This window comes from Anopheles nili, chromosome 3, assembly GCF_943737925.1.
Source record: "Anopheles nili chromosome 3, idAnoNiliSN_F5_01, whole genome shotgun sequence".
NCBI classification, from domain to species: Eukaryota; Metazoa; Arthropoda; class Insecta; order Diptera; family Culicidae; genus Anopheles; species Anopheles nili.
In genome coordinates, this window is record NC_071292.1 from 54721003 (window position 1) to 54733715 (window position 12713).

The 12713-nt window shown below is 42.2% G+C and overlaps 4 protein-coding genes across 5 annotated transcripts; 3 read left to right on the plus strand and 1 right to left on the minus strand.

Annotated features, from left to right (window-relative positions):
- Positions 1-569: 569 nt before the first annotated feature.
- Positions 570-6628, minus strand: LOC128727319 (acyl-coenzyme A diphosphatase FITM2). 2 transcript variants are annotated; one of them, XM_053821215.1, is made up of 3 exons: positions 6495-6628; positions 4895-6163; positions 570-887 (listed from the first exon to the last, which is right to left on the minus strand). In XM_053821215.1, the coding sequence occupies exons 2-3, from the start codon at positions 6125-6127 to the stop codon at positions 837-839; spliced, it is 1284 nt and encodes a 427-aa protein (XP_053677190.1). In that variant the 5' UTR covers positions 6128-6163; positions 6495-6628; the 3' UTR covers positions 570-836. The 2 variants fall into 2 exon arrangements, with proteins under 2 accessions (XP_053677190.1, XP_053677189.1); XM_053821214.1 differs by lacking the exon at positions 570-887 and having other exon boundaries at positions 4757-6163.
- Positions 1837-3797, plus strand: LOC128727320 (ganglioside-induced differentiation-associated protein 1). Its single transcript, XM_053821216.1, has 3 exons — positions 1837-1929; positions 2769-2961; positions 3039-3797. The coding sequence occupies exons 1-3, from the start codon at positions 1837-1839 to the stop codon at positions 3698-3700; spliced, it is 948 nt and encodes a 315-aa protein (XP_053677191.1). The 3' UTR covers positions 3701-3797.
- A 542-nt stretch (positions 6629-7170) lies between the features above and the next one.
- Positions 7171-9231, plus strand: LOC128723125 (eukaryotic translation initiation factor 3 subunit L). The gene is made up of 2 exons (XM_053816837.1): positions 7171-7295; positions 7417-9231. Exons 1-2 carry the CDS (start codon positions 7266-7268, stop codon positions 9004-9006), a joined length of 1620 nt encoding a protein of 539 aa, XP_053672812.1. The 5' UTR covers positions 7171-7265; the 3' UTR covers positions 9007-9231.
- A 264-nt stretch (positions 9232-9495) lies between these two features.
- Positions 9496-11757, plus strand: LOC128724632 (zinc finger protein 483-like). The gene is given in 6 exon segments (XM_053818354.1): positions 9496-9624; positions 9697-10323; positions 10325-10897; positions 10979-11148; positions 11233-11374; positions 11453-11757. Coding segments are annotated over 6 exon segments (1887 nt in total). The 3' UTR covers positions 11699-11757.
- Positions 11758-12713: the final 956 nt, after the last annotated feature.

The window sequence follows — 12713 nt, forward strand, 5'->3', positions numbered from 1 at the left end:
ATATTTAAGGAGAATTTACATAAAATATATGTACTTTTCACTCACTAAGTTGTACTAAAATGATGCAGCTATTCTGTGGTTGAAAAGTATCCTAATTTTCAAATCGTTAAGTTAAAATTTAAATAGGTAATAGAGGCCAGCAATTGGCTCCATTGCTTAATTGTAAATAGCTCTCGATTTAGATTGCCAATCAGATGGTGATGAACAACAATGCGGATTTAAAATATTAGACTTAGAACATGCTAGAGATGCAATGAGCGATCATGAGCGAATTTTTATCATAAATGCTTTACGACATACGCACATTTTTGCCGAACGATTTCCGGCCAGCAAAGATAACAGGACAACAATACGCTGTTGAAAGAACGATTTTTGTGTTCTGTAAAATAGAATACAAACAGGATTTGTTAATTTGCGCCCATGTAAAATGGCTTGCGGTGTAGTAACGCACACGAGGCACTCCTATTTGTAGTTGAAATAGACATGAATAGTATTACACAGGAAAATGCTTTTCTTAGTCGACAGAATCGCAGATTGTTCGAATAAATATTAATATAGTGCTGTTTTTATCTTAAGCTCAGTCGTATTTGCAATAGAGGCCCTCTATAAAGATGCAATAAGAATATTATACTGAAAGGAATGATTTTTAATATAATGTACCGAAATCTATTTTATCAGTTTTATTTTTATTCTGAATCCATAATGAAATTTTTCAGTAAAAACAAGTGTCGCTTTGTCGTTATAGCTGCGAATGTTATTAATAATTTATTCAAAAACTGCTGATAATCGAAATGCGGCATGTTTCCATTCTGCAATGTTACAGGATCAAATTTTCTTCAGCCCGATGGATCATGTCGGTTTTCCAGAATTTTGCGTCTAGAGTTGCTCTGAAAAGTTAGTGCATGAAAGATAAGAGTAAACGTATAATATATAGCAATTACATATAATGGTTTCTAATTGTATTAAACGCTACGTATGTAAAAGCTACTCCTTTTTGCTTTTCTCTGGGACCCTAATACATATGATAGGTAAATCGAGCCCACTTAAATTATACCCAGTTTTCTGCAGATATGTTTGACGTATTTATTTTTTCTTTATATAAATATATATATATATATATATATATATATATATATATATATATATATATATATATATATATATATATATATATATATATATACATATATATATATATATATATATATATATATATATATATATATATATATATATATATATATATATATATTACCTTTCACTTGAGTGTGGTTGGAAAATTTGGTTCGATTGTCGTTAAAATTAAAGCATACCAAAACCCATTGTGTGACGATCGACAAAAATATGGGATGTAGTCAGATTTTAACGAAATGAAAAGAGGGAGGATGATACGTAGTCGTTTCAAACAAAAACATTACAAGTCACATTTTCTGAGAGTAAAAAGATCTATAAAGCAACAGCCGGAAACGCTATACGCATACACGAACGTGGCAATATTTACGGAGAGACAAGCACATTAGCCGGTCAGTGAGTGGCTCAAGCGCATGGTAATCAGATGGCAGTTAGCACGGATTGTACTCGCGAATAACTTCTTATCACACCGAGCGCATCTGTGTATCCATCCATCTCGCCTATCGCTCGTCCTCCGGGAGCTTTCGGTGGCGACTATCCAGGTGATCAACGATTGTATGACGAAGATGCAAAAGCATGTGATCGGCGCGCGTGCAAAGTGTTAACGCAGCTAAACGTTACCTTTCAGCTGTGGCGCGTTTACCAATTGTAGAACACGGTACTTCAGCAACTTAAAGCAGCAGTGCGTTAATTTTACGGATCGAAATGTCTGAGAAACGATTCAAACGGCCGAGTATAGCGAACGGCGGCGATGGGTTGATATTGTACTGCAATCAGTATAGCTATTATTGTCAAAAAGTAAGTATCAATTTCCATTTTTTTAGCGTTGCAGTTTAAGTGTTTCTTTTTTTCTTACAAGAATAGTGACCAAATGTATATTCCTTATATTGCCAAAAAGGGCATAAACAAATTTATAGCCATCAATCATTCCGTGGAACTATGAACTTTGATTTACGTTTGCAATTATCACATCCAGCAGTAACAGTGTAACGATCGATCAACGAAATTACTGTTGCGTAACGATAGTAAGCGACTTTCCGTTCGGACGATCGATCGATACTTCAATCCATTTCTTCTGAACATCGTACGAAAATGGAATTTTATCAGCTATAGGAACGTTTTGTAGTTTAATATAAGGTAGAGATGTGAATTTGAACGTGTCAAAATATGGCAACCTTTTATGCGTGCAAAATATGCACTATTTGAGATCATCGATATTATACACATATTTTAATTTTTTGAAATTTCTTCTGCATTCACACATAAGTTAAGCAAAACGGCAGCCATATTCAGCTATGCTAGGTACATATTACTTTGGCAAGATCGCTAACTGCCTAACATTTGTGTAAGTGTGCACCTGTTGGTCATGTGGTCCACGTCACATTTGAGGGATGAATCGGATCGGTAACGCATCACCGCCCACAGAAGGGTTGGGGAAGTAGGTTTTATCTAATGTACTATCCTATTCAAGAGCTTTGAATTTTTTTGTTATATACGATGTTTACACAGTAAATTTGAGATAACGCAGTTTAAATCCGCTTGCTCGTTTGCTATAGCATGTCTAGTTTTGTACGGTTTGTCAGACCGTTAATCACTAATCATAATCATCATCTTTCCACTGGCGTGCTTTGCTCTAGGTATTGCAGGCACTGCATGAGAAAGGGATCCGATTCACCAAGTACGAGATAGATGTCACAAATGATGAGCACCTTTCGGAATGGTTCCTCGAACTAAACCCGCGCGCTGAACTTCCAGTATTGCAGAACGGTCTTCTGATCGTGCCTGGATCTGCCCGTATACTAGACTATTTTGAAGAAAATTTTCCGAAAAGTGAGTAAACAGTCCAGTCCAATATACCGAGGAAAGTAGTTCATGGCACGCGACGCTGTATTGTCTTACATACCTAGGTAAATCTTTGCGCGTGCCCATTGGAGTGGATAAACAAGTAGTCGGATTTCGGCAGACAATCGAAAGGTTGCCGATCGGTATAATCACAATCGGATCGTTCCTTCACACGCAGCACACGGCCAGCCCAAAGTTTCCGTTCGTGCTCCCCGTTCGCCAAACCATACTCGCGCGCGAGGAAACACTGTCCCAACGGTTGCGCTCGTACGCATCGGACTATCCTGCTTTTGCCGAGGGTCTGTTAAAAAAAGCGGATTTCCATGAGCGCAAACGAAGCATCATCGCAGGTGAGGAGTATTTTTGCAAGCTTTTGGAGGCGCTAGACGAGTTCTTGACCGAGGTCGAAAAGTACCTCACTACTATCGATATCGAACAATGCTGGTTGTGCGGTACGGACTCGTTCACCGTTGTCGACATCGGACTCGGCACGCTGTTATATCGATTGTATGTGCTAGGGTTGGCTGACCGCTACTGGGGTGAGCTCAAGAGACCGCAAGTAGAGCGGTACTTTGCAAAAGCTTGTGAACGGGGATCTTTCCAAAGTGTGCTACCGTCGAAGGTATCGATTTTACGCACGGTCTGGATAAATACACCCCCGATGTACAAAGCAGGATTGGCGGCTGTATCTTCCGTTCTGATTAGTTCCACATTACTGAAGCGTTGATTTGATTTTGATACCCATCAGCTAGTATTAAACAAAATTTTTGAGTCTGGATTTAAAGCGTATTCCAAGCAAGTAATTACAACACTAATAAAGAAAAAGACAATCAATTTAGCAAATGTCCTATTTATATTTGTTTTATAACGAAACATAACAATTGGAAGTAAACGATCATCTAAAATTAATAACATAAACTATAGAAAAAGAACGAAATTATGGAACCGACAGACATTATTAACAACTTGCCTAAAACATAAATGTCACAAAACACCAAAGACGCAATGCGGGAAGGAATACATAAATCTGAACTAAAACCTTTAACCTTTTCTGAAGTTGGCTAGATTAATCTTCCTTTTCAGTTTAAAACTTGTGTTGTTAGAAGATGTGGATCTTCTTTACCCTTAATTAAGATATTATATCGACCAATTTGTGCCAACTCTAAGTCTAACAAAAAGGGTTTTTAGTATGTCGTGTTTGTTAATTGATTAGCTTTTATGTTGTACACGAAAAGTGTAGCGAAATTCACGTGCTCTTGTTTTTGAGACATTAATCATCCTTTCGACGCATTAGCAAAGATCGCCTACTATTTCCGTAGGTTTGCATGTGTCACGTTATTGTTGATGCACTTTTACTTCCTTATCTTTGGGATAGGCAGTTTTAGAAGACACCTAGGAAGCCGAGTTGCTCTTCGTTAGATCTGAAATTGAACCAATACACGTTGGATATGCAAATAAATGGGAAAAAAGAAGTAAGGAGAGCGAATGCTTCCACGTGTCTTAACAAACTGTACAAAATATAAAATGCGGGATAGTGTTCATCTCTATCACCTAAATTTAAATGTTAATTTGTAAGTAAGCTTATCATGTAGGACCGAAACCTTTACACACCTCACATCTTATAGGATCACACAGCAGCAGTCCTTTTTAATGTTTCCTTTAGAATTAAAAGCTTTCAATTCTTCCATAACATGCTGTGCTTTTTTTTACAATTTACACATTAAACCCAGATTGTGCACTTGCTGAAACACCAAAGGCACTTAAAATTAAACAAAGAATCACACTACGATTCGTACCGCTCAAAGCGACTACGATAGCGAGCGTACGAAGGATGATTAAAATCGGCGTTGCTATAGTTACTACCACCACTACTAATGCCTCCGCTAGAGCCTATGCGCGAGCTAAACAGATGGCTACTTACAAACGATCCTGGCTGTCCACTGCCTTCTAATGAAGATGCCCCCGTACCGGTGTTTGTGGCCGTCGCAGAGGGATAGACAGGTTGTCGGGCTGCATACAGTGGCATTCCCATGAATTTGGGAATTTCTTTACTACTGCCAGCTCCGTTCGGGTTTGCACCGGCTGCCGAGGACGAACCGGGCTGCAGAAGACTGTTCCTTCGACGTAGTCCTATTTCCGGCTTAACAATGGATTGATAATTGAAAAGACCTTTACCGACGGGGTCGGGTAAAACGGTCGGAATCGGATACCAGGCACGGTACGTGACAAACCATGTCACAACGGCGATGATTCCACTCAGAACCTTTTCCACCATTCGATGATGATAGAGCATTGTCCCAACAAGCATAACGTCCCAAAGCAGTTGTAACATGGTCATACCGATAAAGAGCAACCGAATGGTGGGAGTGAATCTGTTGTAGAAGTATTTAAGTGCTTTTAAATCTTCGTCTTTGAGCCCTTTGAGGGGATTAGAAGTTTGCGAGTTGTCGTTATTACTGCGATTGTGTTCCTCGTTGCGCAGTAGATCCTTGATGCCCTCCCATCCGATGATGGGCCGTGCTTCCTCCATTAACACCAAGCTAGAGTAGATGAGAATGAACGCGTGGCCAGAAATGTCGAATCCATTCCACAAGTGGCCCGCTTTAAGGCAAGCCGTTTTAGCATCGAACCCGCGTGTACTGCAACGGCCATAGCTAGCCTCGATAACGTTGAACAGTTTGGTCCACACAAACCAGCACACGGTCGCTATCCCCAACCGGGGAAGGTGATTCCGCAAAAGACGTTGATTGTTCCCGCAACAGAGGGTGACCGATGTCATGGCCAGATAGGGAAAGGAAAAAAGTAACGTCCACGCCCAGCCCAGCTTGACGAAGTAAACGTTAAAAAGATTATCCGTACGCGCTAAGTAGGTCTTTGGGTAGGGCAGAAAGTCACCGATTAACGACACGATGAACAAAGAACCTAAGTACAGTGCCACCTTAAGACCGGTGTCGAAGAAGATGATCTTTTTGCATACGTGCAGAACCATCATCGTGAGCACTTCCCTAATCGAGGTCGGTGTGGCGGTCGGTCTGGTGCCCTTTGCTTCGCTGCGAGCAGCCGTATCGTTTAACCCTTGCCGGAAGTTCATCTGGGGGCGAGCAGCATTTCCTGCTCCGGGGGCAGATGGTGTTGGTTTCCTTTTGGTTGCCATTTGTATGTACTGTTTTGAGGATTCGTTGGTATCGAGCTATGAAACACGACGGGGAAAACAAATAAATTTGCTGTTATGACTCTTTTAGTGTAAAACAATTCGACGACAGTACAAAATTATCATCGAAACGACAGATGGACGGACCCATGGACGGTGGTTAGTATGCGGTGTTTTTTTTAATTGGTGCGGACTTAAAAATAAACACAGGCCTTAATACGCACGCGATGGTTGGGGATCTAAGCAAAACGCGAAAGCGCTAAGAAAAGGGACAAGGAGAAGGCTCGCCCGTCCAGTTTGCATACAGCTCCTCTTTATTCCAAAAATAAAAAAGCCCACCAATCACAGGTTGCAAATAATACGAACTTACATCACTTGTTTGTACAACGGCATTAACAGCACGTGAATTCAAATGGGACGATCAATGCAGCGTTGTTTTCGAGTTTGTTTCTAATGATATCTGTTCGTAAGCTTGGATGAGGAGACGTTTCGTTTTCTTTTCGTAAACCGTTCGCAATACAGACCAGTCGTACGTAACTAAACAACAGCGAAATTTGAATGACATTTCACCTTTTCAGCTGATTGTCAGAAATGCACTAGTGAATAAATAGCTACATTTGGTATCGCCGGCGGTTTGCAATAACATTAGCCTAAAATATTGTAAATAACTTAAAAATTGTAGTTTATTTTTCAAATCCATCAAAATCTGCTGCACCACGTAACGTTGGTAAAAGGATCATCGTGTCAAGCAAATTAAAATGCGATATGGGTCAAAATACGGCAAGATAATTCCGTTAAAAATGTGAAGCTTGTCCAAAGTAAGTTTGTTTTCTCGAACGAAGCTAGCAGAAAGCCAACAAGGCATTAAAAAAGTAAGATGTTTTAATCATGAACTACGCCATAGTTTTCGAGCATAAAATATTTTTTTCAGAGATGCTCTAGTGTGATCAAATCAGCGTATTTCTAATTTCGAGCAGTTGCCAACGTTGACATTTGACGGCTGCCAGCGAACCGCACTTGCTTTCTCCCTTTAACACTCTCTTTCGCGTAGCGTATCAAGTTGGTTGACGGTGTGCGATCTGTGTTTTCCGAAGGAAAAAATCAAATTTCTCTTTGAAATCACTTGTGATCCGGTGTTAAAATGTACTCAAACGAAGAGCCATGGGAAGGGGTAAGTAAAGCGTCGTAGTTTCTAGCAGTATTAGCCAGGCCCGGTGGGTTAGAGCGCCACCGAAATTTTAGCTGATTATACATAACCACACTTTCACGTTCGTTCATGATTTTCATCGTAGGGCTACGAAGAGTATGGCTATGAGATGGGTATGCCCGATGATGGTATGTACGACCGGGGCTACTTCCCCATGCATGAGGACGTCAAGAAGTTCCTGGTGTACTTCTGCAGCGTTATCAAGGATGGAGTGGTGTATGAGATACAAAATCTGTACGAGAATACCTTTCCGAAGCTAAGCGAGCAACACTTCGAAAAGAAGGCCTGGCCAAGCGAGGAAGAAGTCGCTCACTTAGTAGACAACGATAACTTGTTCCTAATTCTGTACAAGGAGCTTTACTATCGTCATTTGCATGCGCGCATCCAAGGCGGGCCGTCGTTGGAACAGCGATTAAATTCGTTCTACAACTATTGCAACTTCTTCAATTACATCCTTCCGTCCAAGGAGCCGGTCCAGCTGGAGCTGCCCGACATATGGCTGTGGGAGTTGATCGACGAGTTCGTGTACCAGTTCCAGAACTTTGCACAGTACCGCGCTCGGTTGACGGATAAGTCGGAAGAAGAGATGGATATGCTGTTGAACAATAACAGCAAAGTGTGGAATATTCTGTGCATTCTGAACGTTTTGCACTCACTCGTGTCGATGTCGAAAATCAAGGATCAGCTGGAAGCGACGGCTGCTGGAAAGGATCCGGAAGAAGTCGCTGGAGAATTTGGGCGCCATTCGTTCTACAAGATGCTCGGATACTTCAGCTTGGTAGGGTTGCTAAGAGTGCATTCGCTGCTTGGCGATTACCATCAGGCGATCAAGGTGTTGGAACCGATCGAAATCCATAAGAAGAGTCAGTACTCGCACATTCCTTCGTGCCAGATCAGTACGTCGTATTATGTTGGATTCGCATACATGATGATGCGCCGCTACTCGGACGCGATCCGCACATTCTCGTCGATCCTCCTCTACATCCAGCGCACCAAGCAGCTTTACAGTGCGCGTTCGTATCAGAACGACCAGATTAACAAGCAGACGGATCAGATGTACCATCTGCTCGCTATCTGCCTGGTGCTGCACCCGCAGTGTATCGATGAATCCATCCAGCAGGTGTTGCGCGAGAAGAACTACCACGACAACATGTATAAGATGCAGTGCGGCGATTTGGACGTGTTCCGGAACTTTTTCGTGTTTGCGTGCCCCAAGTTCGTGTCGCCCGTGCCACCCCCGGCAGATGCACCGATTGATGACTACGTGAAGGAGGCTCTCGAGCACCAGATCACTGTATTCATGGACGAGGTAAAACAGCAGCAAGAACTTCCGACAATCCGCTCCTACCTGAAGCTGTACACCACGCTTCCGATAATGAAGCTCGCCTCGTTCATGGATCATCTGCCGCGTGACGATGTCGACAAGCAGAAGCTGGAAAGTTTGCTGACCCGGCTGCTGTGCTTCAAGCACAAAATGAAGAACGTCGTGTGGACGAAAGGTTCGAGCGGTTTGGAAGGCAAGTTTCAGTCCGGATCGGAATTGGACTTTTACATTGATAAGGACATGATTCACATCGCTGACACGAAGGTATCTCATCGTTATGGTGACTTTTTCATTCGTAAGATAATGAAGTTTGAGGATCTTAACCGTCGTCTCCACGCAATCAAGGGTTAGGACAAATTGGTTGGGAAAAGGTTTCGTTGTTCCATTTAAAACACAATACCATACTCTTTTGCATACCAGCATTCTGGATAGATTTGTGTTTCGTCAAGTCGAGTAGTGCATTTGTGGCGTAAAATAAAAAAAAATAATTGGTAATATAAAGAAAATAAAATAGGGAGCTGTAAATGAGTAGATGGTAACATGGGAGTAATAAATTGTGCTACCACTGAGGATGGCTCCCGCCAACTTATTAATGTATCATTCCATCCATTGCGTTGCATGAGAAATTAAACCAACGTTCTTTAGAGCATCGGATTATTCGGACCGTTCAGTGGCATTAGTAGACGGACATCAGTGAGATGCGTCTGTCAGTTGATGGATTTGTTTACATTACGGTTAACAACACAACTATCGGGAGACTGTTTTCAACACGATTAAAAATAACAGGTTTATTGTATTAAACTGTGTATTGTACTGGGCATCGGATGCAAATCCTTCGTAATGCATAGTTTTCGATTAGAAAGTTTTCCAAACGTCTGTCGCATTTGTCTAGTTTCGAATAACACATTCATCAGGTGTCATGTGAACGTCGGCAAAGCCCTGGATGAGCTGATGGCTGCTGCAATTCCGGTGGGTATCAATAGACGGTCGGCAGGAGATTGTTGTCTCCTTATAAATTATATCCTGATTTGCTTTATCTAGGAGCAGCGGCATCTCGCCCCATCGGACGTTTGTACGGAGTGTTACGACGAACTGGAAGCACATCTCGCATATCGGAAACGCTTACATCTAGTGGGAATGTTTATATCCAGCCTTGTACAAGTGCGTCTAGGTAAACGAGGAGCGCTGGAGGGACTCTTGTGCAAACACCAATCGGAACTTTCAGTGCTTTTGAGAGAACTCAAAATTACCGATAAGCCAGTACTTCTCATACAGGATTTGTTGACGGAGTTTGGTGAATATAAAATTGCAGCAATGCCGATCGATGGGTTCCACAGTAACCAACAAACAACGGCCACGATAACGACACTCCCCTGTGTAGGAAGTACTTGTGAAGAGGAAGGATACGAACGAACTGCAAGTTCTGAATGCAAAACGCACGATCTGGAGAAGATGAATCCTTCAAGCGCTCTGGTTACCCGAGAAATGGATGGTGATTTCTACGAAAATTTAGAACCTCTCGAAGATGTATGTCATGATCAAACGACAGCACCAGTCACCGAGAAATTGTTCGGACTGGAAAGTGATAAGCAGAAGCTGAATGGCAAATCCCGGCGTCGAAAAGCTGAACATCAAGGGTGCGAAAAAAGGCGATTTTTAAAACATTTTATCTAACACATTTGAGATGCATGTGAAAGTACGCTGAGCTCATTTTTTCCCCTTTTTTCCACACAGGGAGCAAAGAACCAGCCAAGATTGCAAGCGATGTGGCCTTAGATGCGCAACCAAGCGGGAGTTGGATCACCACAAACGATCGGCGCATCGTGACCACATGTGCGACACGTGTGGCATGGCGTTTGATACGAAGTACGTGCTGGATACGCATCGCAAACGGCATAGCACCGTACGGCAGCACAAGTGCGAGTACTGCCCGTTAGAGTATTACACCAAGGCGGAGATGCTGCTGCATGTCCGGCAGATACACTTGAAGGCGTTTGAGGTGAACTGTCCCGAATGTGCGCTCCCGTTTCAAACCAGGCAGACTCTGGCCCAGCACATGAAGACGCACACGAACCAGCGCACCCACACCTGCAACGTCTGCGGCTTTAGTTTCAAGGCACATACGCACCTGAATCGACACATGAAGGAGCTGCACGAGGGTGTCCAGTACCAGTGTGAGCATTGCGATGCAACCTACCGGCGAAAGGACAAGCTGCGGATGCACGTGGAAAAGAAGCATAACGTAGGTATTGCGAACGACCATCGGCCTTGTCAGGTTAATCATATTTTTGCCGGTTTCATCAAATTTGTTCGTCTTTCACAGATTCAAACATACTTCGTGTGTGAAATTTGTCTACAATCGTACGATTCAGCCGATAAACTACAGGAACACAAGGCTCATCATCAGTACCCGAAAGAGGGGCAATGTGGAGTCTGTCTTGGTGCGTACCTGACGCCGGAGGAATTTGAAGAACATCGTTGCATAACATACAGGTTGGTAGAGTTGTCGAGACGTTTAGCAAACCAACTAGTAAATTTTAATGCGCAACCATTTACTATTTCTTTTCCAACGGACAGGGAAAACTACATTTGCTGTAACCGGGATTTCAAGTATCATTTCTTTTACAACAAACATCAGTTCCTGGTGCACGGGACAATGACGAATGTTCGTGTGAAACCTGTTGACGGAATTCTGTTGAGCCAGTATCGAGCGAAACGTGTAAGTGAAGCAATAATCGTATGCGCTAATATGGATTACTAAGCATCGTTAAAACCTGTTACGTTAATCTTTTTTCAGAAACAAGCAGAGCGGTGTACCAAATGTGAGCAGGAATTTCCCACTCGCCTACAGAAGAAACAGCACATGGAAACCTGCGATTCTAAGATGGACGGGACTTTGCCGTGTGCTATTCCAGTAGAGTTGAGTTTCGAAATGGCTGTACCAGAAGCAGTGGAATGCTCAGAGGGAATCTGTCACCAAGATTCAACTAGCTCGTGCACGAATGCACGAAGAGATGTTTCTCATCGGTATGAGCGGCAGTGAAAGCACAATCTCTTCTGGCAGAGCATAAGCCTTTTGCGATGGTCTCCTTCAGGCGTAGGGGGAGTAGAAAACTTCTGTTTATTGTTTATTGGATGATCCCTTGAGATGTAGAATACATGTAGAATTTTCAATAAAGTATTGGATTCTTTCCAGTAACAATTCCAAAAGATAAACACGTGATATTCCGATTTTTGCGTTTGAACAACATCCGAAAATTGAACTCCAAAAACAACATCGTATAACACAAAATAGTATAAAAATTGACATGTAGATGGCTTTTACAAAACGCTTCACAAGATTTTTTTTCGGCGCCGATCGACAAAAAAGTGACCCCCTAGCGGTCCTGCGCTCCTATTACTTTTTTGGAAATTTTTCGGTTTTTGGGATTTTTGGAAATTTTTTGGAGATTTTTTTTCGGCGCCGATCGACAAAAAAGTGACCTCCTAGCGGTCCTGCGCTCCTGTTACTTTTTTGGAAATTTTTCGGTTTTTCGGATTTTTGGAAATTTTTTGGAGATTTTTTTTCGGCGCCGATCGACAAAAAAGTGACCTCCTAGCGGTCCTGCGCTCCTGTTACTTTTTTGGAAATTTTTCGGTTTTTGGGATTTTTGGAAATTTTTTGGAGATTTTTTTTCGGCGCCGATCGACAAAAAAGTGACCTCCTAGCGGTCCTGCGCTCCTGTTACTTTTTTGGAAATTTTTCGGTTTTTCGGATTTTTGGAAATTTTTTGGAGATTTTTTTTCGGCGCCGATCGACAAAAAAGTGACCTCCTAGCGGTCCTGCGCTCCTGTTACTTTTTTGGCAAATTTTCGGTTTTTCGGATTTTTGGAAATTTTTTGGAGATTTTTTTTCGGCTCCGATCGACAAAAAAGTGACCTCCTGGCGGTCCTGCGCTCCTGTTACTTTTTTGGAAATTTTTCGGTTTTTCGGATTTTTGGAAATTTTTTGGAGATTTTTTTTCGGCGCCGATCGACAAAAAAGTGACCTCCTAGCGGTCCTGCGCTCCTGTTACTTT